The 25011-nt window shown below is 38.9% G+C and overlaps 2 protein-coding genes across 2 annotated transcripts; both read right to left on the bottom strand.

Moving 5' to 3' along the window:
• Positions 1-8446: 8446 nt before the first annotated feature.
• LOC145044904 (laccase-17-like) lies at positions 8447-9747 on the bottom strand. The gene is made up of 2 exons (XM_078993255.1): positions 9008-9747; positions 8447-8895 (listed from the first exon to the last, which is right to left on the bottom strand). The coding sequence occupies exons 1-2, from the start codon at positions 9726-9728 to the stop codon at positions 8765-8767; spliced, it is 852 nt and encodes a 283-aa protein (XP_078849381.1). The 5' UTR covers positions 9729-9747; the 3' UTR covers positions 8447-8764.
• Positions 9748-20481: 10734 nt separating this feature from the next.
• LOC144996980 (laccase-17-like) lies at positions 20482-23091 on the bottom strand. The gene is made up of 6 exons (XM_078956796.1): positions 22964-23091; positions 22735-22886; positions 22364-22608; positions 22111-22239; positions 21042-21992; positions 20482-20931 (listed from the first exon to the last, which is right to left on the bottom strand). The coding sequence occupies exons 1-6, from the start codon at positions 23051-23053 to the stop codon at positions 20801-20803; spliced, it is 1698 nt and encodes a 565-aa protein (XP_078812922.1). The 5' UTR covers positions 23054-23091; the 3' UTR covers positions 20482-20800.
• Between the last annotated feature and the right edge of the window lie 1920 nt (positions 23092-25011).

Below are 25011 nucleotides of genomic sequence, written 5' to 3'. Positions count from 1 at the left end.
CCATAAACCCTAAATCGATATACACATCAACATGGAAGAGTGTAATTCGATTTATTACCTGAATAACGTGTTGTCTGCGTCCCCAAACCTCAGAACGTGATTCTCTTACTGTTCCTTTAGCAAAGCCCTTCTCTTCCTTGCTCAACAACTCTTCCAAACTCAACAATGATCTTCAATCCTTGCTCCAGATGCACACAATCGGTTTAGGGTTCTTCTCAGTAGGCTAAAACGGACAATGACGGCCTATAAGTCCATTTTATACGTTCCAAAACCAAACGGCTAGGGTTTCCGCTGAACAGCGCAGACTCGCCGAGTCCATATCTGGACTCATCGAGTCCAGTCGCGAACCCGCGACCAGGTCTGTGGTCCTACTCGGCGAGTCTGGCTCCAACTCGCCGAGTCCCCTCTTAAAACACCCCAAAAACATAATTATAACAATACCTGAAATTCCGGGCTGTTACAACTCTCCCCCACTAGGACTAGACTTCGCCCTCGAAGTCTCACTCTGCAAATAACTCCGGATGCTACTCCCGCATCTCACGCTCCGGCTCCCAAGTCATCTCCGATCCTTTCCGGTGTTGCCACTGAACCAACACCAAAGGTACCTCCTTGTTCCTCAGAACCTTGATCTTCCGATCCCTGATGGCCACTGGTCTCTTGGCGTAATTCAGGCTCGCATCCACCTGAATATCCTCTAATGGAACCACTGCCGATTCATCGGCTATACACTTCCTCAACTGCGATACATGAAAAGTATTGTGGATCTATCCCAACTCTGCTGGCAACTCCAACCGATAGGCTACCCGGCCTACCCTTGCAATCACACGAAATGGACCTATAAACCGGGGCCCCAACTTGCCCCTATTCCTAAACCGGATTACTCCTTTCCAAGGAGAAACCTTCAGGAGAACGAAGTCGCCAACCTGAAATTCAAGCTCGGACCGGCGTCTGTCCGCATAACTCTTCTGTCTAACCTGCTGAATCTACTCTGTCGTCTGAAGTACGATCTCTGTACTGCCCATCACTCTCTGTCCCACCTCTCCCCAGCAAATGGGGGTCCGACACCTCCTACCATACAACAACTCAAAAGGTGGCATACCAATGCTCGAATGATGGCTGTTGTTGTAGGAAAACTCTGCCAAGGGTAAATACGCATCCCAGCTACCCCCGAAATCTAACACACACGCTCGAAGCATGTCCTCCAGTGTCTGAATCGTCCGCTCGCTTTGACCGTCTGTTTGGGGATGGTATGCGGTACTAAAATGCAGTTTAGTACCCAGCTCCTCATGGAATTTCTTCCAGAACCTGGAAGTGAAGCGTACATCACGGTCCGAAACAATCGAGATCGGCACTCCATGCCGAGATACTACTTCCCTCACGTATATCTCCGCCAACTTCTCAGCTGATGAACTCTCGCTGATGGCAAGGAAGTGTGCACTCTTCGTCAACCTATCCACAATCACCCAAATTGCATCGACTCCCCTCGTAGTTCTCGGTAATTTGGTGATGAAATCCATAGTAATCTGTTCCCACTTCCACTCAGGAATCTCCAAAGGCTGCAACTTGCCATGCGGTCTCTGGTGCTCGGCCTTAACTCTACGGCAGGTCAAGCACCTCTCAACGAACCAGGCGACGTCTCTCTTCATACAGGGCCACCGGTATTCCTTCCTCAAGTCCAAATACATTTTCGTAGCACCGGGATGGATCGAGAATTTCGATCTGTGAGCCTCTTCCATCAAAGTAGCACGCGTGCCGCCCACGAACGGTACCCAAATCCGACCCTGAAACGTCAGAAGTCCTCGACCATCCTTAACGAACTCTGAAATTAACCCAACGACTCGCTCTTTCTTCTGCATCTCGGATCTCACAGCCTCGGCCTGTGCCCCACGAATAGCATCCAATACCGGAGTCATCACCGTCAGTCTCAGACATACATCTCGCAATGGAGTGCTCTCCGCCCTGCGGCTCAGTGCATCGGCTACCACATTAGCCTTGCCCGGGTGGTACAGGATTTCACAATCATAATCCTTGACCACATCCAACCACCTCCTCTGACGCATATTTAGGTTGGGCTGATCCATCAAATACTTCAAACTCTTATGGTCCGTGTATATCGTACATCGAACCCCATACAGGTAGTGACACCAAATCTTGAGAGCGAACACTACTGCCCCCAACTCTAAATCGTGCGTGGGATATCTCGCCTCATGAGGCTTTAGCTGTCTCGATGCATAAGCTATCACATGACCTCTCTGCATCAACACTGCACCCAGTCCCGAAATCGATGCGTCGCAATATACGACAAAATCTTCCATCCCTTCCGGGAGAGCTAGTACCGGGGCTTCGCACAGTCTCTGGCGAAGTGTCTCGAAGGAAGTCTATTGCTCGGGTCCCCATGAGAATGCAACACCCTTCCGAGTCAATCTGGTGAGCGGCACTGCGATCTTGGAGAAATCCATAATAAACCTCCGATAGTACCCCGCCAACCCAAGGAAACTCCTGATCTCAGAAGGTGACTTCGGTACCTCCCAACTCATCACAGCCTCCACCTTGGCCGGATCGACCAATATCCCTGCCTGATTAACAACATGTCCAAGAAATTGGACCTCCCGCAACCAGAAGTCACATTTGGAGAACTTTGCATATAGCTTCTCCGACCTCAGTACCTCAAGGACCTCTCGCAAATGTCCCTCATGCTTCTCACTAGATCGCGAATACACTAGGATGTCATCGATAAATACAATCACAGACCGATCCAGCATCGACCTGCATACCCTGTTCATGAGGTCCATGAACACCGCCGGGGCATTGGTGAGCCCGAAAGGCATCACCACAAACTCGTAATGCCCATATCGCGTCCTAAATGCTGTCTTCTGGACGTCCTCATTCCGCACTCTTACCTGATGGTACCCTGACCTCAGATCGATCTTGGAAAACCAAGATGCCCCTTGCAACTGATCGAATAAATCATCGATCCTCGGTAACGGGTAACGGTTCTTGACCGTCACTTTGTTCAACTCCCGGTAATCAATGCACATCCGGTGTGAACCATCCTTCTTCTTGACAAACAGAATCGGTGCTCCCAACGGCGAGCTGCTCGACCGAATAAATCCCTTCCCCAGCAACTCCTGGAGTTGCGAGGACAACTCTTGCATCTCTGGAGGTGCGAGACGATAAGGCACCTTCGCAATAGGTGCAGCCCCCGGAATCAGGTCGATACCAAACTCTACTTGCCTCGCAGGAGGTACTCCCGGCAGCTCCTCGGGAAAAACGTCAGGAAACTCGCGCACCATTGGGACCTCCTCCACTGACCTCGGTCTCTCGGAAGCCTCCCGCGTATCCATCACATACGCCACAAAACGCTTACATCCCTGCTGTAGACATTGCCTCGCCCTAGCGGCCGAACAAAAAGCTGATCCCGAACGGGTACCCTCGCCGTACACCGTAAGAACTCCCCCACTAGGGTCTCGTATAGTCACCAGCTGACGCTCACAGTCGATGACAGCGCTGAATCGACTTAACCAGTCCACGCCCACGATGACACAGACATCACCCATCGCAATAGGAATTAGGTCAATCGGAAACTCAACCCCGAAAATCTCTAGTACGCATCCCCGAAGAACCTCTATGGCACAAACCACCCTCTCGGCCGCTATAGAAACGCTCAGAGGCCGACTTAACGGCTCACGACTAATGTTGATATGCTGACTAAAAGCTAAAGATACAAAGGACCTACTCGCACCCGAGTCAAATAACACTAGAGCAGGCATAGAGTTCACAAGAAAAGTACCTGCCACAACATCGGGCGCAACGCGGACCTCCTCCGCAGTCAGCTGAAAGGCTCTTCTGCTAGCCCTCGGGGCCTCGACCTTAGCCGGTCGAGTCTCAGTAGTCCTGGTAGTAGGTGTAGATCCCTGACGAAGCTGCAGGCACTCGGCCTTCCGATGGCCTGTCTGGTTGCAATGAAAACAAACCATAAACCCCTTAGGACAATCCCTGGCAATGTGTCCTTCCTTGCCACACTTGTAGCAACCACCAGCTCGACACGCCCCATCGTGACCCTTGCCGCACTTTCCGCAAGTGCGGCCCTTCGGACCTCCCGTCCTCAAATCGGCGGACTTGGTCCGCTTGGCTGCCGGCTGAGACTGAGCCGGCCGCCGGTCCATCTGCCGAGACTCGGCCTCCTCCCTGGCCTGGGTCTCCAACTCGATCTCGTGTTTCCTGGCATTCGCCTGAAGCTCAGTAAAAGTACGATAGGTGGAGTTCGACACAAACTCCTGGATATCCCTCCTCAAAACACCCAAGTACCGACTCATCCGCGACTGCTCTGTAGACACCAGCTCGGGGCAGAACATCGCCCTCTCATGAAACTTCCGCGTGACCACCGCAACCGAATCAGTACCCTGCTTAAGGGTCAAGAACTCCTGAATCAATCGTTCCCTCTCCACTGGGGGAACGTACTCGTCCCTGAACATGGCAGTAAACCTCTCCCATGTCACTGCTGTAATCTCCGCCAAAGTGAAGTTCGTCGTCATGAACTTCCACCAATCCTTCGCTCCCAGACGGAGCTGGTTCAAAGCGAACCGTACTCTCAGGTGCTCCGGGCATGAGCAAGTGTAAAAGCACCCTTCAATATCGGTGATCCACCTCATTGCAGCAATCGGATCCTGTGTCCCATCGAACTCAGGGGGTCTCGTGTTGCTGAATTCCCGGAATAGCAACGAGTCGCCCCCTTGTGGCCTGGCAGCGGCCACGGCTGCGGTAGCGGCAGCGGCTGCAGCTTCAGTTAGTGCGGCGTACCGCTCTTCGAACGTCTCCATCAGGGTGGTCTTAATAGACCCAAACATCTCCGGGATCTCAGCCCGGATCGCTGCAGCTACCTCCTCTTGAATCATCTGACGAATATCCTCATCGCTCACACTGCTCGAACTCGCCCCGTGGCGTGTTGTAACCATGATGTCTCTGAAATACAACATAAAATTATCAGAGACTCTATCAAGTACAATTGCACTCGATAACGCAACCCTACTCAGTCTCCGATATCCAGGGATTCTTACTTGGGTCTCCCACCGACCCGGTGTCTTCGGTAGTACGGGCCCAATACTACCGACCACACCGTATCATCATTCGTCCCAAATCTTCCTCCCCAAACCCCGAAAAGTGAGTACTCTACTTTTGATATGCACTATCTACCTGCACGCTATCAAATATTTCATATCGGCAAACTCCCTAGACTAAGGCATCACAAATCAGGCCACTCTAGTCCTATCATGAATACCTAGTCTTATAGCATGCATAACAATTCATAATTCATTGCATAACATAACATTGTAAGGTATTCTGGGGATCTTTACCGTTCGGGCGCTGGCTGATCGTACACACTGCTTGTTTCTTGTTTACCACATGATCATTTGTAAAAGTTTACGCCTTTATTTATTTATTTTTTTTTTAAATTTACCTCGAATCCTCGGTTTGAGTTCAGTTACACCCGAAGGTACACCCGAATCCCTCAAACCTAGGCTCTGATACCAATTGTAACAACGCAAATTTTCAAACAAATTTTCCATTGCAAATAAAGTGACTTTATTCAAATTAAATATAATTATTCCAAGTTTTAGGTCAAAATATAATCATAAAATCCCCAAGATCTCAAAATATCGAACAGTGTGTACGCATCACGTCGGCGCCTTCCCACGGTCCTCGCTAGTACCTGAAACACATACATAACAACTGTAAGCATAAATGCTTAGTGAGTTCCCCAGTATACTACTTACACATATACGCCTTTCCAGGCCCTGACCTTCCGGTCCACAACACAACGCCTTCCGGCCCGTAACATAATCGCCTTCCGGCCCATAACATATTCGCCTTCCGGCCCATAACATATTGCCTTCCGGCCCATAAAACATACACAGCACATATAATAATTAACTTACCACATATAGCACATATATCACATATCATATCCGACCTTCCAGTCACACAGTCAAACCCTTCCGGGTACAGTATAGTGAGAAGACTCACCTCGTGAATATCGAAAGCTAGCAACTCCTGAAATCACTCGTACTCGATCCGCCGAGCTACAGACTCCCTATAATATCATATATCCCTTATTAACACTTTTATCATTCAAGACAACTGCCCCTAAGAAATCACATGTAGGTCAACTCTGGTCAATGGTCAACGGTCAACTTGACCGGACTCGGCGAGTGCTACGGCGACTCGACGAGTCTAGACGTCTTCACCAATTCCCTAATGTTCCCTTTATACTCGTCGAGTATCCTTCTTGACTCGACGAGTTCCTCGTGGAAGAATCGCGGGGCCACCCCGACTCCACTCGCCGAGTCTGAAGAACAGCTCGACGAGTCCCAGTTATTCTCCAAGCTACTCGCCGAGTCTGTTCATTGGACTCGGCGAGTCCATGCCATGCAGTTGATCAAACTGCTTCCTAAGATCAGTATTGTCCCGACCATTCATAGATCTGGTCCTCCTAAGCTGGTCCATCACGTAAGGCCTTCATTTAGGTGCTCATGCTACACCCCAAGACTTATAATTTACATTTTGACTTAAGGCATAAGGATTCCAATCCAAAACCTCTCTTAATTCCCGAAATGCACAGGCATGGGACATTCTGGACCTCTAAAGGTCCCAGTACAGGGTTCCAATCGTTTGGGGACTAAGGTACATTCAATCTAGCCACCAAAAGGGTTCCATAAACCCTAAATCCATATACACATCAACATGGAAGAGTGTAATTCGATTTATTACCTGAATAACGTGTTCTCTGCATCCCCAAACCTCAGAACGTGATTCTCTTGCTGTTCCTTTAGCAAAGCCCTTCTCTTCCTTGCACAACAACTCTTCCAAACTCAACAATGATCTTCAATCCTTGCTCCAGATGCACACAATCGGTTTAGGGTTCTTCTCAGTAGGCTAAAACGGACAATGACGGCCAATAAGTCCATTTTATACGTTCCAAAACCAAACGGCTAGGATTTCCGCTGAACAGCGCAGACTCGCCGAGTCCATATATGGACTCGTCGAGTCTAGTCGCGAACCCACGACCAGGTCTGTGGTCCTACTCGGCGAGTCTGGCTCCAACTCGCTGAGTCCCCTCTTAAAACACCCCAAAAACATAATTATAACAATACCTGAAATTCCGGGCTGTTACACTATAGCATTAATCAAGCCCATGTGGGTATTTATGTCACCCGTGCTACTACTCCCTGAGAATCCTGACCTTGTCGTCCTAACTGAAGTGCGTGAAAGGCCACTTGACAAAGGTAATCTGTAGGTAAATACCTACGAATTGCCTACAGATAAAGGTAATTTGTAGGCATTTACTTACAGATTACCTACTGTATTTTTTTATTTTTTAATTTTCAAATGTCAAATACTGTTTTTTTCGTTTCGTTTTTTTTTTACAACTTAATTATACTTTGATTGCTTTCTTTTAACCAATTTATACATACCATAAACTTACAAACAAACGTATGCATCATTAGAAACCATTACTATATACATAATAAACAAAAAACTATTTATGTTTGCCTTTAAGCTACAATTAACATCATTAAACAAATACACGATATACTAAACATAGTACATACATATGGTGTGTATGTAAATGTGTGTACTTATTTCTGTTTGTGTTTAGAAAATAACTTTGATTAAAAAAAAAAAAAAAAAACCTTCTAAATGACTAATGGGTTCTAATGATACATACGTTTGTTTGTAAGTTTATGTTATCTATAACTTGGTCAAAACAAATAGAAACAAGAGAATTGTTGATGACCCATATTACTGATGGATTTTAGACCTTCGTCAATATCTTATTATCGATGTAGAAGAGACAAAGCTCACATTATCATGAACAATTTGGGATCAGATAATCCGTCACTTAAGTCATCGTTAAGGAAAAAATGCCCCTTGTTGATATTAGTGTTTTGGCTTGGCTCTTTTTCATCGCAATGTTGGTAATTAGAAACGTTTTTACGAGAGAATTATCGGTTGGATACCTTATTTTCTAATAGGGTATTTATCGATAGTACTATTAATATGAGAAATGTAAGTGACATGCTATTCTCCTTTCATAGCTATGCATATTAATAAGTATTTTGTATTGTTAGTTAATTATATTATTTGTTTCTTATAGCCGTTAACAAATTATAGTATTTGTTGTGCATGTGCTTACTCTACACATACTACTGGTTGTGTGTTGCTATTTTTGCATCACATCATTTAATTCGTTAGGGGAACCTTTGAAAATAGAAACATGTTATGTAACTTGGTATTCGTTATGGTTTCTAGGTGGAACCGTGTAATTTACTTCTTACTAGACTTACTAGAGGTTGGTAGTAATTGTTGTCACTTAAATAAACCTTATCGAAAATGGTTCTACTAGCAGCAACACGTCATATAGGTTTTAATGCAGTGGTAAACCAAGTTTTATAATGGGCTCACATTCATTGACTTTACATTTGGCACAATCGTGATCTTGGGTCATACACTTCAATCTAGCCGAGTCATATGAAAATGGATTTAGTAATGAACGAAATGTTCTGCACATATTGTTTACCCAAGATGAAAAAATAACCAATTGATATCGGGAATAAATTGTTATATTTTATTCAATGATGTACCTCCTCAAATGAATTTAATCAACTCACTATAACCTATCTAATGATAAGTTGTAGGAAAAAAAAACACTTTAGATCCCTCAAACTTGAATTGTTGAAAAAAATTGTTTGAAATGTTCCAAGCTTTAACATTTTGGAAGATCAGCCGGTGGAGGTAAGAGCTTTTGGTTAGGTAGTTCTCCATCCAAGACGAGCCATGCCATCTTCAAACCCCAACCGGTATGAACTTCCAAATGACAATGCATGAACCATACCCCTGGACAATATATACGAAGAATAATATATCAATAACAAACTAAAATACATCATATATATATATGCACCACATGCAAGAAACCAAACTGAAATTACATGCATGAGTAACAAACCTGGGTTGTCCGCTAGAAATCGTATAGCAACCCACCCACCAGAAGGCACACCAACCGTGTTTCTTTCGATAGGGTCCACAAGATTGAAGTTCTTAGGGTCCTTCTTAGGATCGTAGTTTCCAAACCCTTGACCAACAACAAAGAAATTGAAGCCATGGAGATGAAGAGGGTGGCTTTCAGCACCAAGAATGCTGGTATCTTGCATCACCAACTCCACACTAGTATTAAAAGGAAGAACCATGAGTTTTGTACCATTGCTCACAAAGGTGTTATTTGGAGGAGTTCCGGTATAATTAAACCAATGCAATGGGTTGATTGGGAAATAAGGACTATAAACACCCTTCGATTTATTAAAGAAGTGGGACTGGAGAAGGGCAACACTTGGTTGTACGAACGACACATTATTTATGGATGCAGCGAATCTATTCCCATTCGGTCCTTGGCAAGTTCTATTTTGCGCACAAGGGGTCGTCCCAAGTCCTACTGTGAAAAATAAATGTTTGTCGATCTTCTGTGGGACATTAGCAGGAAATTTAGAGTTTGCTAAGCTTCGAAGTCTATTTGAAAACTTTGACACGAATGAAGTGTCATTTAAAGATGGTAATGTTGGTGTAAAGAGTGGAAGATTTTTCATCGGAACAGGCGACTCATATTCGAGAATACCAGCAACTGTGGAATTGTCGAAGGTTCCTTGACCCGTTACATATGGTCTAGCGGACATGAGAAAGTTGGCACCTGGAAATTTGTTCCTTGTTGCTTACATGAGGAGAAAATAGCAAATACAACAAATACGTACTAACAGAAATAACTCAAATAAATCAACTAATGTAATACATACACATAAAAAATTACAGTTACGATCAGGTGATCAATTTGATTATCTATAGGCTAGTAAAATATTACCTGTTCCTTTCAAACAATCTTTTCTTTAGGCCATCTCCAATGCATTGAACTCTTAAGAGTTCAATGGATTGCCACATCAGCATTCCACTAACTATATCATTTAACCTATTAAATTCTACACTCCATTCAACTCTTAAGAGTTCAATGGATTTCCACATCATCATTTTAATTTTTTTATAAATAATATTAATAAATAAAACTAGAATACTACATTAATTAGAAATTCAAAGTTACAATTACTAAATATTAATTAAAGATTACAATTTAGAAATTAAAAGTTACAAATAATACACTAAATAAAAAGTACGATATCTAAAATACAAATTTTACTTCATATTGTATTTTATCTTAATCTCGTCACAACGATTTCTCCAAATTTCACGTCCATCTTCCGACATGGTAGTGGGATCCATGAAAATGATTGAAATTTCATCATTCTTTACCTTTTCTTCTTTAATCTTCATCTTTCTTTCTTTCAATGCATTTTTCATATCCAAAGAGTTTTGATAGCGTTCAAAAGTCTTTTTATTTTCTTCTATATGTTTTTCAAGTATTTCATCAAGCCTATTACCAGATGACGAAGTGGAATTGGTAGCTTTCCCTTTTGCTGCTTTTTTTGCTGCATTCCTACCAATTGGACGAGTTGTAACTTCATCATTATCCAGGTTAATGAAAGATTCCGTATTTGATGAAGACATAGATGCCCCAGATGCAGTGAACCTTTCCATTTATGTTCATTTTTAACGATATTCCAAATATGTTCGTGCCTAAAATCGGCACCATATCTAGCATGATAATGCTCAAAAGTTGCACGTTTGAGATCATCCTCAGACCATCCACTGAGGTGTTGACTTTTCAACACTATATACATTTGATTAAATGCAACTGCAAATGGGTTCATGTAATGCCAATGCGTTTTGAGGTTGGCTTGAGTTCTTGCAACGTTCGACGTGTTGCTTTTTTCATAGTATGCAGTAGTTCGTCTCCAGAACTCTTTATCACGTTGTTGACTTCCAGTAATGCTATCTTCTGAAATTTGTAGCCAAGCTTTTGCCAACAACATTTCTTCTTCTTTGCTCCAGTAGTTTTTTTTTTTTTTTTTTTTTTTTTTTTTTTTTTTTTTTTTTTTTGTCGTTTGTTGGTAGGAGTTTCTGTTGGTGTTGGCTCATTTTCTGGAATATGGGGAGGATCCAGGCTGGTAGAATCTTGGTATGCATTTTGGTATGAATGTTGTGAATGATTATTTGGATTTGGGTATGGATATTGCGGATAATTGTTTGGACTTGGATATGGATATTGTAGATGATTGTTTGGATTTGGGTATGGATGTTGTGGATGATTGTTTGGATTTTCGGGATCATAAGAAGATAACAAGTGTGTATAGTAATTCGGATTCATGATTGGTGTATCAGATGGTTGGTAGGTGTGAATGAGAATATAATATGTTTGTCTTTATTTATAGAGTTGAACATCTTGTATGCATTTGCCTTTAATTTGGATTTCATTCCACTTTAATTTCAATTTCATTTGACTCCAATTTAAATTTTATTTAACTTTAATTTGGATTTCATTCCACTTTAATTTCAATTTCATTTGACTCCAATTTCAATTTTATTTAATTTTAATATGGATTTCATTCCACTTTAATTTCAATTTCATTTGATTCCAATTTCAATTTCATTTAACTTTAATTTGGATTTCATTTCACTTTAATTTCAATTTCATTTGACTCCAATTTCAATTTCATTTAACTTTAATTTGGATTTCATTTCACCTTAATTTCAATTTCATTTTACTTTAATTTCAATTTCATTCGAATATAATTTGGATTTCATTTTACTTTAATTTGAATTTCATTTGACTCTATATTTTTGCTATAAAAGAATACAACGTTTTTATTATTTCATACCTACCAATTCAAACTATTTCTTATATCTTTCTTATACGATGTCATCATCATCCTCAGACGATTCTGCTTCTGAATTCATAATCAACCATCTCACAAGTAATTTTACATTTCAACTATATAAGGAGCTAAAATGCTTGGAAGCAGAACAGTCGGATGCTGAAAGTTCAAGACGTCCTGGGCAAAGTCGAAGATATATAGATAGAAATCGTGAAGAAGGGCATAAACGTCTTTGGAAAGACTATTTCGATGAGCATCCTGTTTTCCCACCTCAAACGTTTAGACGAAGATTTCGAATGGGGCGAGAACTATTTGTTCAAATAGTTAACGGTATCTCTAACCATTCTATTTATTTTCAACAAAGAAAAGATGCCTTAGGAAACAATGGTCTTTCCCCTTTGCAAAAATCACTGCTGCCATATGCCAGTTGGCATATGGCACAACTGGTGACCTCTTTGATGAATACATACGAATTGGTGAATCAACTTCAATCGAATGTCTACAAAACTTTTGTCGATGCGTGATTGAGGTTTATTCAAGCCATTATTTGAGAAAACCAAATGCTAATGACATCCAAAATTTACTACAAAAACATTCAGAAAAGCACGGGTTTCCTGGTATGCTTGGAAGTATTGATTGCATGCATTGGCCTTGGAAAAATTGCCCGGTTGCATGGCAAGGTCAATATACTCGAGGTGATCAAGGTTGTCCAACAATTATGTTGGAAGCAGTTGCATCACAAGACCTTTGGATATGGCATGCATATTTCGGGGTTGTCGGGTCTAACAATGACATTAATGTACCTAACCAGTCACCGTTATTGAATGATGTATTACAAGGTTATGCTCCTGAATGCAATTTTACTGTTAATGGAAGAACATACACAAAAGGATATTATCTTGCAGATGGTATATATCATGAATGGGCTACAATGGTTAAAAGTTTTCCACATTCAGACAACCCAAAAAGGATCAAGTTTAATAAAATGCAAGAGGCTGCAAGAAAGGATGTGGAGAGAGCATTTGGTGTTCTTCAATCTCGTTGGGCAATTGTACGAGGTCCAGCAAGATCGTGGCAACTTAAAAACATAAAGGATATAATGTATACATGCATTATATTACATAATATGATCGTAGAAAATGAAGGAAATGCAATTAGTAATTTGTTAGATGATGTTGATCCTCCTATACGTGTGAATCGAGGACCTGTCGAAGAAGTTCAATATCAAATTCAAAGAAACTATGAACTACACGATAATGCCGTACAAAATGCTCTTCGACATGATTTAATTGAGCATATTTGGGAACGTTTTATTAATATGTAATATCACTATGTTGTATTATAATAAATAAGATGTTATCTTTTTAAAATGTTTTTAAGATTTATATTTTTTTTATTGTTTAGAATAAAAAATATGAAGTAACTTCATAAATTAAATTATTGAATATAAAACAAAATAAAGTATGATATATATATATATATATATATATATATATATATATATATATATATATATATATATATATATATTGTTTATTGTAAAAAAAATATTAAATATTACTTTCTATTGAGAAAGAAAAAAAAAATGTTTACAATAAAATGAGAAAAAAAAAAAAAAAATAAGCTTATATAATAAATTGAGAAAAAAAAAAAACATAAAAAAAACCATACCACGGTTGAATGGGGATTAAACCCCTCATTCAATCAACCCACTCCACAATGGTTTCTATATCCATTCAACTGCCACATAGGTTTTTTTTTTCCCATTAAACTCTCCATTAAATGCCCATTGGAGATGGCCTTAACATGCATGTGCCTACAGTGAACATAGGAGGAAAAGACACACAATGAAGTGTTTTTTTTTTTTTTTGGATCTGATTATCTGATTATTATAATTTTTATGTGTGTTCCCGCACGGAGTAGATTTTTTAAATTGTACGTATTTCACACGTTCACTACTAGAAAACTAAGTAATTATCTACAGCAGAATTGGTAGTAAATCCGTAGGAACAAGATGTTACCAACAAATTTCCAACAAAAAACGGTCTGTAGGAAAAACCCTCGTGGATAATTTTTTCCTACAAATTAGCTACAAACGTTCCTACCAGGGCCGTTCCAAACGTATTTTGGACCCAGGACGAGAGAAAAAAATAGGCCCTTAAAATACATAAATATCATCAAGTTTTTATTATAATAACTTAATAATCAAAAGAAAATTATTTGTGTTATCTTTTAAATATAACAGTTTCCATAAAAAAATTGGACCCTTTTGAAAGATGGGCGCTGGACAGTCGCCCCTATCGCGCACCCTCTGGGACAGGTCTGGTTCCTATAATATCTACGGAACACATTAACTACAGAGTACTTACGTATTACCTACAGGTTATTTAGATACGAAACTCCTACAAAATACATATGGATTATTTTCCTACGGAATACCAACAAAATGATTTTCCTACAGAATACCTATCAACTACTTTACCCACAGATTACCTACCAACATTTTTTTTCCTACGGAATACCTACAGATTTTATTGGATTTTATTTCCTATAGAATACCTACTGAATATTTATTTCCTACAATTTTTTTATGAATTTTTTACCAGTTTTTATTGCTCTATTAAATTTATAATTCCTACAGAATATCTATTTCCTACAATTTAGTCAAAAATCTATTGTTATGTTAAATTTATAATTTAAAAAATATCAAAAATTTTTGCTAAAAAACCAAATAAATAATTAAAATAATAGTCATATACCATTACATTCATTACCATTAAAATAGTTACTAACATACCATTCATACATTCAAATACTCAAAATACCATTACAAAAACTAAGAACAAATCAATAGCATAACATTAATTTAGTGTTCTAAAACAAAAACTAAGAACTACTTGGTGGATTACTGGACGGATTAATTTGTTTCATAAAGGCCGTCAATTGTCATTACACTTGCAATTCCATTTCATTTTGCATTTGTTGCATTTACAAATTCATTTCACTTTGCTTTTCTTCCATGGCTTGTTCCATGTTTGACATTTGTTGCCGCAACTCATTTACCTAAATATAGCAACACAAACACATGCAGTTAGTACATGTAATTCAACTTTAAACCATGATAGCAATATACTTTACTTTTAGTTCAATATAAAAACACACTATTGATAATAAAAATGTACATTGTTTTTAATATCCATAATAATAACTTTTAATATGCATAATAATAACATAATATATTTTTATCCATTATACCATTGTACTTCACATTTCCAATCCATAATATCAATGTACTTAAATTATTCTCAATAACAACAATTTACTTTACCAAATATCAGTAACAGCAACATACTATAATTTTCACCCATTATAGCATTATGTTTTACCTAATTTAATAATAGCAACATAGTATCATTTTCAACCATAATAACAATACACTTTACCTAATATTAATAATGACAATATATTTCAATTTTCACCCGTAACAACGATGTACCTAACCAATATGAATATATTCTTTTTCAGCCATATTAAGTACCTCTTTAATTGATTTTTTTTTCTCTATAATATATTACGTAAATAATAGTACCTTCTGTTGTGACTTTGCAAAGTCAGCAGAAGCTGAAGTTGACTCATAAGAATATGCATCCGTCATCAGAAAGTGAAGATCTGAGTATGCTGCCCCATAGATAGGACTTTTTGTTTCCCGCATTTCCTAAGCAATTGTGTTTGGGTCCACAATTCAGGATCATTCACATTATGTTGAGTCGGATCATCACCATATTTTTGAGATAAGGTTGTGTTATATGATTCCTACATTATACCAAAAGAAAGTTTTTGTTATTGTACTAAAAAGTAAAAACTAAAATTTGTAAATATATAAAAAGATAAACACAACTTACGATTGCCACCCTACATGTCACATTCACAAAATCTACTGGCGCCTCTTTATCTCCCCTAAAATATATTTTTTTTTTATTCGGCGGTAAGATGTGTCTTATAATAAAGATCAATGAATGAGGGGTCTTCACCCATCAACTCTTTCTATATAAACGACACAACATAATTGATGTAATTAGTGGTGAAAGAAAAATGTATCACTAAAATCTATAATTAGGATTACTTACCAATTTAAGACGCTGCTCCTCAAATCCAATGCTACCACTTGTATGTCTGGCTGCCCCCCTAAAATCAGTGTTACGGTTTTTTTTTCCGCTTTTGGACAACTTTTTCCACACATCTGTGTCCCATTTCTATAATATATATATATATATATATATATATATATATATATATATATATATATATATATATATATATATATAACATCCCAAAATATCAAGAGTAGAGTTGCAGGGCTAAAAGTATAAATTTTGAAGGGCAACTCGGCGAGTCCATGGATGGACTCGGCGAGTAGGGTCGCGACTTTTGTCGCGTGTCAAGTGGCATACTCGGCGAGTCCAAAGATGGACTCGTCGAGTAGGTGCTGAGTGGAGAAAACCCTAATTCTCGGGGTTGAGCCTTATATAAAGAACTTTACATCCATTCCCCTAGCCTCTTTACTCATACTCAAGTCCAGAAACCCTTAGCATTCGTGTGTGAGTGGATCAAAGTGCATTTGGGAGCTTGAAGGGTATTTGTTGAAGGAATCTTGGGAGTTTGGAGGCTTGGAGCAAGGGGATTTGCTTAGATTTGAGTTTCATTGCAGTTGGGGTGTTCTTTTGAGGTAATATCTCGTTCTTGGGCTGTTACTCATATGGATTCATCATTTTAGGGTTTATGGGGAGCTTATCTTGGTATGTTTTGGAGTTTGGAGGTTAGATTCGAGGTTGCTACCTCAGATCTGGAATGGGGAAGGTCTAGAGTGCATTAAATCCCTGTGTTTGAGTGCTTAGTGAAGCCATCATGTCCCAAACCCTAGCTCTAAAGTGTATAAGGCCTAGATCTCTTTGGATTCACGTAAAATTTGCCACTTTACGTGATGGATGGGTTGTAGGAGGCTAGATCTATGTTTTGGATCAATTGCATGGCCTGGAATGCTTCTGTATGGATTCAGACCGGTGGAACTCGGCAAGTCACATGGGTGGACTCGACGAGTTGCTTGAAGATAAGCTGGAACTCGACGAGTTGGATGAACAACTCGGCGAGTAGGTTGAAGATAGCCTTAGACTCAACGAGTCTGTTCTTGAACTCGGCGAGTCTTGTCGAAGAGTTCCAATATTTTCTGGTTGAGTCTAGAATCGGTGAGTCAAGGGATGACTCGGTGAGTTGGGTGCGAGTGGACTCAGAGTTGTTGGAATCAGCAAGTCTCGGGATGACTCGGCGAGTTAGGTCGCGGATTGAGGGAAGTTCTGAGCTTGGGGACTCAGCGAGTCATCGGGTTGACTCGGCGAGTAGAGTCAGTCAGGGGTTGACTTTGACCTTGTCCAAGGGTTGACCAGTTGTCTTCCAGGGGTATTTTGGTAATTAAGGGTATTTATTGAGTTGAGTGTTTTGGTGTTCAGTAGAGGAGTTCATGTCGGAGTTTGGATCAGCGGGATCTTATCCTTTCAGCCGACAGTTTCGAGGTGAGTTATCCTTACTATATCAACAGGGTCTAAGGCACCAAGGCCGGCCCTTTATCGGATTGAGATCCGGGTATCTGTTGTTATGTTTTTGCTTTGATATGTTTGCATCCGAGTAGTTAGGATGGTATTCGTTAGAGACCTGGTTAAGGTCGGTATCCTGGTAGATAGGATGATGCTATGCTAGTGACCGGATAGGTCGGTATCCTGTTAGAGTATGTTGTGTTATGTGATCTGCTAGATCGGTTTGCCTGAATATGAATTGTTATGTGATTGTATGTTTATGTGCACATGGTTGTTTGGACTGGAGTTGGGTTGAGGCGGGTCCTGCTTCGTGCTGTAGGCCAAGATACCCAGGGCGGACCAGTTGTTCCGAAGGCCCAGCGAGCGGTCCGAATAGGCTGTAGGCCCCACGAGGGTGGACCAGACGTGCCGAAGCTTGGAGAGTGGACCAGGCCGACTGAAGGCCCGATGCGGGCGGACCAATCATACTGTAGACTCAGAGAGTGGACCAGGTGAGTTGAAGGCCTGGTGTGGGCGGACCAACCACACTGCAGACTCGAGGGACATGAATGGACTCGGAGGGTGGACCAAGTGGACTGAAGGCCCGACAAGGCGGACCAGTACAACAGTAGACCCGATATGCATGACTGTTCTGTGACTCGTTATGAGATAGCATGATATGTGTATGGTATATGTGGTTGGTATTTTGGGGGTATCTCACTAAGCTTTCGGGCTTACAGTTGTGGTTTAATGTTTTTCAGGTTCTTCAGGAGACCGTGGCAAGGCAAAGGCGTGATCATACCACTCCTCATGATTTTGTAGTAATGTGATTTTGGGAATACTCTAAATGATTTGTATTGAAAACCTTTTTGTAATAATTTAATGAAATCGGGTTGTTTTTGAAAAATTTAAATTGGTTGGATTTTTCGGTCGTTACAACATATATATATATATATATATATATATATGTATATATATATATATATATATATATATATAATTAGAATACAAAATAAAAAACAACAAAATAAGCAATAATTTATTAGATTCCTTGCCTTGCACAAATGTCGCCAAACATCTCTAAATATTTCAATAGGATTGTAATTTGCAAGAATCTCAAAATTATCATTTATCTCTGTGATAACGTGGCCAGTTTTTCTTGCAGAATTTACCGATGCTTCCCTAGCATCCCTCATTCTAACCCTATAGCGATCTTTCAGTGTATTCTCAAAACCTTTACGAATTATCCCTTCTTCATTTAGATCCCACAGTTGTTGAGTTTGTAAAATATAAAAAGTAAACGTTTAAAATTGCAAAATAACAGTGAATGAGAAATAGATATTAAAAATAAATAATTAATATATTACCCTGAAACGCTCAAACATTTGAGTGGCAACTTCTTTCGGAATTTTCTATAAGTAGTCCACGGTTAATTTATAGACTGCTAAAATATCTTTAAGATCGTCCGATGAATACTTTGTCTCCCAAACCTACAATATTGAAATAACCATATAAGGATAATTATAACATCAAAAACCATAAATTTATAATAATAAAAAAAAAGACTTACTTGTACCATTTCGTGTGATAAATGGCCTATGAGAGCTATTCGAATCTGCATCATTTGATCCACCATGTGTACCCGAATAATGGGGCATGTGAACCATTGGTGATTCAAGCTCATGCACAGACTCATGCCCATGCTCAGGCTCATTTTCATGCTCAGGCCCATTATAGAAAAAATCACTAACAGGGTCTTCATTGTTGTCTGTCATCTCATAACCATATACAATACCATTTCCAACATTCTATACCACCCCTGTATCTGCTATAGCATTAATCAAGCCCATGTGGGTATTTATGTCACCCATGCTACTACTCCCTGAGAATCCTGACCTTGTCGTGCTAACTGAAGTGTGTGAAAGGCCACTTGACAAAGGTAATCTGTAGGTAAATACCTACGAATTGCCTACAGATAAAGGTAATCTGTAGGCATTTACTTACAGATTATCTACTGTATTTTTTTATTTTTTAATTTTCAAAGGTCAAATATTGTTTTTTTCGTTTTGTTTTTTTTACAACTTAATTATACTTTGATTGCTTTCTTTTAACCAATTTATACATACCATAAACTTACAAACAAACGTATGCATCATTAGAAACCATTACTATATACATAATAAACAAAAAACTATTTATGTTTGCCTTTAAGCTACAATTAACATCATTAAACAAATACACGATATACTAAACATAGTACATACATATGGTGTGTATGTAAATGTGTGTACTTATTTCTGTTTGTGTTTAGAAAATAACTTTGATTAAAAAAAAAAAAAAAAACTTCTAAATGACTAATGGGTTCTAATGATACATACGTTTGTTTGTAAGTTTATGTTATCTATAACTTGGTCAAAACAAATAGAAACAAGAGAATTGTTGATGACCCATATTACTGATGGATTTTAGACCTTCGTCAATATCTTATTATCGATGTAGAAGAGACAAAGCTCACATTATCATGAACAACTTGGGATCAGATAATCCGTCACTTAAGTCATCGTTAAGGAAAAAATGCCCCTTGTTGATATTAGTGTTTTGGCTTGGCTCTTTTTCATCGCAATGTTGGTAATTAGAAACGTTTTTACGAGAGAATTATCGGTTGGATACCTTATTTTCTAATAGGGTATTTATCGATAGTACTATTAATATGAGAAATGTAAGTGACATGCTATTCTCCTTTCATAGCTATGCATATTAATATGTATTTTGTATTGTTAGTTAATTATATTATTTGTTTCTTATAGTCGTTAACAAATTATAGTATTTGTTGTGCATGTGCTTGCTCTACACATACTACTGGTTGTGTGTTGCTATTTTTGCATCACATCATTTAATTCGTTAGGGGAACCTTTGAAAATAGAAACATGTTATGTAACTTGGTATTCGTTATGGTTTCTAGGTGGAACCGTGTAATTTACTTCATACTAGACTTACTAGAGGTTGGTAGTAATTGTTGTCACTTAAATAAACCTTATCGAAAATGGTTCTACTAGCAGCAACACGTCATATAGGTTTTAATGCAGTGGTAAACCAAGTTTTATAATGGGCTCACATTCATTGACTTTACATTTGGCACAATCGTGATCTTGGGTCATACACTTCAATCTAGCCGAGTCATATGAAAATGGATTTAGTAATGAACGAAATGTTCTGCACATATTGTTTACCCAAGATGAAAAAATAACCAATTGATATCGGGAATAAATTGTTATATTTTATTCAATGATGTACCTCCTCAAATGAATTTAATCAACTCACTATAACCTATCTAATGATAAGTTGTAGGAAAAAAAAAACACTTTAGATCCCTCAAACTTGAATTGTTGAAAAAAATTGTTTGAAATGTTCCAAGCTTTAACATTTTGGAAGATCAGCCGGTGGAGGTAAGAGCTTTTGGTTAGGTAGTTCTCCATCCAAGACGAGCCATGCCATCTTCAAACCCCAACCGGTATGAACTTCCAAATGACAATGCATGAACCATACCCCTGGACAATATATACGAAGAATAATATATCAATAACAAACTAAAATACATCATATATATATGCACCAAATGCAAGAAACCAAACTGAAATTACATGCATGAGTAACAAACCTGGGTTGTCCGCTAGAAATCGTATAGCAACCCACCCACCAGAAGGCACACCAACCGTGTTTCTTTCAATAGGGTCCACAAGATTGAAGTTCTTAGGGTCCTTCTTAGGATCGTAGTTTCCAAACCCTTGACCAACAACAAAGAAATTGAAGCCATGGAGATGAAGAGGGTGGCTTTCAGCACCAAGAATGTTGGTATCTTGCATCACCAACTCCACACTAGTATTAAAAGGAAGAACCATGAGTTTTGTACCATTGCTCACAAAGGTGTTATTTGGAGGAGTTCCGGTATAATTAAACCAATGCAAAGGGTTGACTGGGAAATAAGGACTATAAACACCCTTCGATTTATTAAAGAAGTGGGACTGGAGAAGGGCAACACTTGGTTGTACGAACGACACATTATTTATGGATGCAGCGAATCTATCCCCATTCGGTCCTTGGCAAGTTCTATTTTGCGCACAAGGGGTCGTCCCAAGTCCTACTGTGAAAAATAAATGGTTGTCGATCTTCTGTGGGACATTAGCAGGAAATTTAGAGTTTGCTAAGCTTCGAAGTCTATTTGAAAACTTTGACACGAATGAAGTGTCATTTAAAGATGGTAATGTTGGTGTAAAGAGTGGAAGATTTTTCATCGGAACAGGCGACTCATATTCGAGAATACCAGCAACTGTGGAATTGTCGAAGGTTCCTTGACCCGTTACATATGGTCTAGCGGACATGAGAAAGTTGGCACCTGGAAATTTGGATTTGGTTTTAAGGAGGACGTTGGTGGTTTGACCAGGAGATAGTATAAGCGTTTCAGTTTTGAAAGGTTTTACATAAATGGCATCAGCCTCAACAACAGTGAGGGTGTGGTTTGCTATGCTAAAAAAGAGTTCATCATTGAGTGCTGCGTTGATCAGTCGAAAGAGGTACGTCTTCCCCGTCTTTACCTTCAGCTTGAATGTGTCTGCAGATTTCATGAGTCATGGTTTCTTTCAATACATATGTATACACGTATTCTATATAAATATGTATTCCAGGGGTGTACGTACGTACGTATGTAACAAAGGCTAGAAATACGGTACCTTTAGCAGAGCACTTGTACAAAGGTCCGGGAAGCCCATTGAAGGTATAGGCATCGGAAACATTTGGACCCCCACCGGTTTGTGTTGCTTGCGAAATTATAGCCTCTGGATCAGTATTGAACCACTCTCCTGTAGACATATAAAATTGTAATTACTCTCATGCATGCAAAACTGATGTAATTAATTAAGTACAACATAGCTACATGCTTAGAGATTAAAAGATTCAACAAAGTATATATGTACGTAGTTTTACCAAAGATGATGGGAACTTCTTTATAGGGCTTGGTAAAAGGGTAGGGGACATTAAGCTTTGGAAGAATGATGAGAGGGCCATAAACACTTGCTCTTAACCATGATATATGTGCATGCCAAAACAATGTTCCTCTTTGTCCAATAACAGTGTAGTTGTAGACATAACTCTGGCCAGTTTGTATGGGGCATTGAGTTATGTAAGCTGGCCCATCGGCCCATCCACTCCGAAGTTGTCTAATACCATGCCTGCATGTGTATATAGCATGCATCAGAATCATATATAGTACGATGAGGTTGTATCTAAAGTAATAATAATATATATCTTATAGAGCGTTAATTAGAAAATACAAAATGTACAGCTCTTAATTATACCAATGGATTGTAATGTTACTGGAGACATGGTTAGTAACTTTTATAAGAAGCCGATCACCCTCTCGAGCGACAATACGTGGACCTGGATATTTTCCATTGACCGTAACCATGCTTTTTGTGTGGCACAGTCGTGTCACGTTTTGCAGCTCGATCTGCATGAAAAAATAGATCAAGTTGTTGGACTACAAAAATGATAAGCATCATGGATATCTTATGTAATGAGACATACGTTAAACTCATAGCTCCTGGTAGTTCCACCAATTGTATACATAGGAAGCAGTGAAGTTATTGCTAACAATAACAAGAAAATTCCACCCATATCTTTGTCTCTCTCTTTCGTTGAAGAATATGAAAGCTTTTGCTACAGCATGAACCCAGCTATGAAATCTGAACATATATATAGGTTGATGTCTAAGGATGATTTTGGCAGAGTCAACAACTATTTCTATTGCATCACCAACCTTTGTTAAAATGCAACTTTAGAGTGCTATCAAAGAGATCATATTCATCTGTCCTTTCAAAACCTTTCCTTTGTCGTAAGGACTAGGTCCCAATCTTAATTGAATATAACATAATACTTTATCTAGTCAAATTGTTAAAAATAAACCTACTTTTAAAACCACCTACTAGAAAACTTGAAAAATTGAAAATACATATAATTAACAATATATATATGTTTGATCCCTTATTTTCGGGGATGGAGTAAGCCACGGATTTGTTTGCTGTTGCTTACTTCAGGAGAAAATAGCAAATACAACAAATACTAACAGAAATAACTCAAATAATAAAAAATTACAATTACGATCAGGTGAATTTGATTATCTATAGCCTAGTAAAATAGTACCTGCTCCTTTCTTTAACATGCATGTGCCTACATTGTACATAGGAGGAAAAGACACACAACGAACTGTTTTTTTTTTTTTTTTTTTTTGGATTTGATTATTAGAATTTTTGTGTGTGTGCCCGCACCGAGTAGATTTTTAAAACTGTACGCATTTCACATGTTAATTGGAGGAACAAACTAAAATTTGGCGGTTTTCATGTTAACGACGCTTTGTTGGCATGATGGCATACATGCCATATCATCTATGCATAGATATTATAATTATTTTTAATTTTTTCAAAATTTATAAAACCATATTAACCCTAGATGAGTGGCCTCCTTCACACCTTTCTTCTTTGCGGCTCCTCCTCTAAAGACCTCATCATCTTTTCTACTCCTCCCCATATATGACAATGTCTCCTTTCTAGTGCCTATTTGATCCCATCTAGGAGAACTTGTCAATTGGAAATCCTACTGTGTGGTACTTATTCAATCCTTGTACAACGTATGTTTTCCTTGTGAGTTAGGTATAGAGAAAGAGTTAGAGGGAGAAAGTGAGTGAGCTCAAAACAGGTTCTTCCTATGTGAATCTTTAAGGTGTTTAGATAATCTAGAAATGTCGTATTTTTATTTTTGATAATCTAAATCATAAAAAAAAAAAAACATGAAATTCAATGAGGAAAAGAAAAAAAATTAATAAAGACATTAAATCCCACTCTCCAACTAAGCTTGGATTCAAACCCATTACTGGATTCAATAAAGGTAATGGATCTGGGTCTTAATTTTTTTTTTTGTGGTGGATGGCGATGGTGAAATGTAGTGGTGGTGATTAATATATATGTTTTAATCTTGTTATTTTGAGTTACCAATAGTTCAGAGGAGACATTTTTTACTTACAAGTTGGTAGGGACCACTTTGAGATGGTTAACGTCCAATTGTACGGCTAATTCGAGATGAATACCCTTCCGAAGAAATAAGAAACGAGAATATAGATACTTTACTAAAAATAATTCTCCTTTTATAACACAATGACATAATATTTAATTAGTAATGGAAATGCTAGAAATAAGGGATTATTGGTGTAATAGGATTCTATGATCCTAGCTAATGAGAAAATGCTACGTAATTAAGGTGGTGGGGAATTAAACTCCATGCAAAGATACAACGACAACCATAAAAGTGTCACTAAGTTGTTTCACCAAAGAATTTGACCATGGAGGTTGCCAAATGTATAACCTCAGACACATATCAATTCCTTGATCCTTAAAACAGACCATGTACTCGAGGCCTAGGAAGTAAGCTCGAATATTAATTAGAGTGGGAAATCAATGGTTGTACAAACAAAAAGGTGAGGTTGACCATTTGAACATGTATCTAGGTAGTTTTGAGAAGCGACTACTAGAGTGGTTACTTGTGTGATGGGGTTGACAATGATCACGGTCTCGATCGAGTTC

The sequence above is a fragment of the Lactuca saligna genome, chromosome 5, assembly GCF_052625555.1.
Source record: "Lactuca saligna cultivar CGN05327 chromosome 5, ASM5262555v1, whole genome shotgun sequence".
Taxonomy (NCBI): Eukaryota; Viridiplantae; Streptophyta; class Magnoliopsida; order Asterales; family Asteraceae; genus Lactuca; species Lactuca saligna.
Note: the sequence above shows the minus strand (reverse complement) of the source record. Positions and strands in the feature narration are given on the sequence as shown.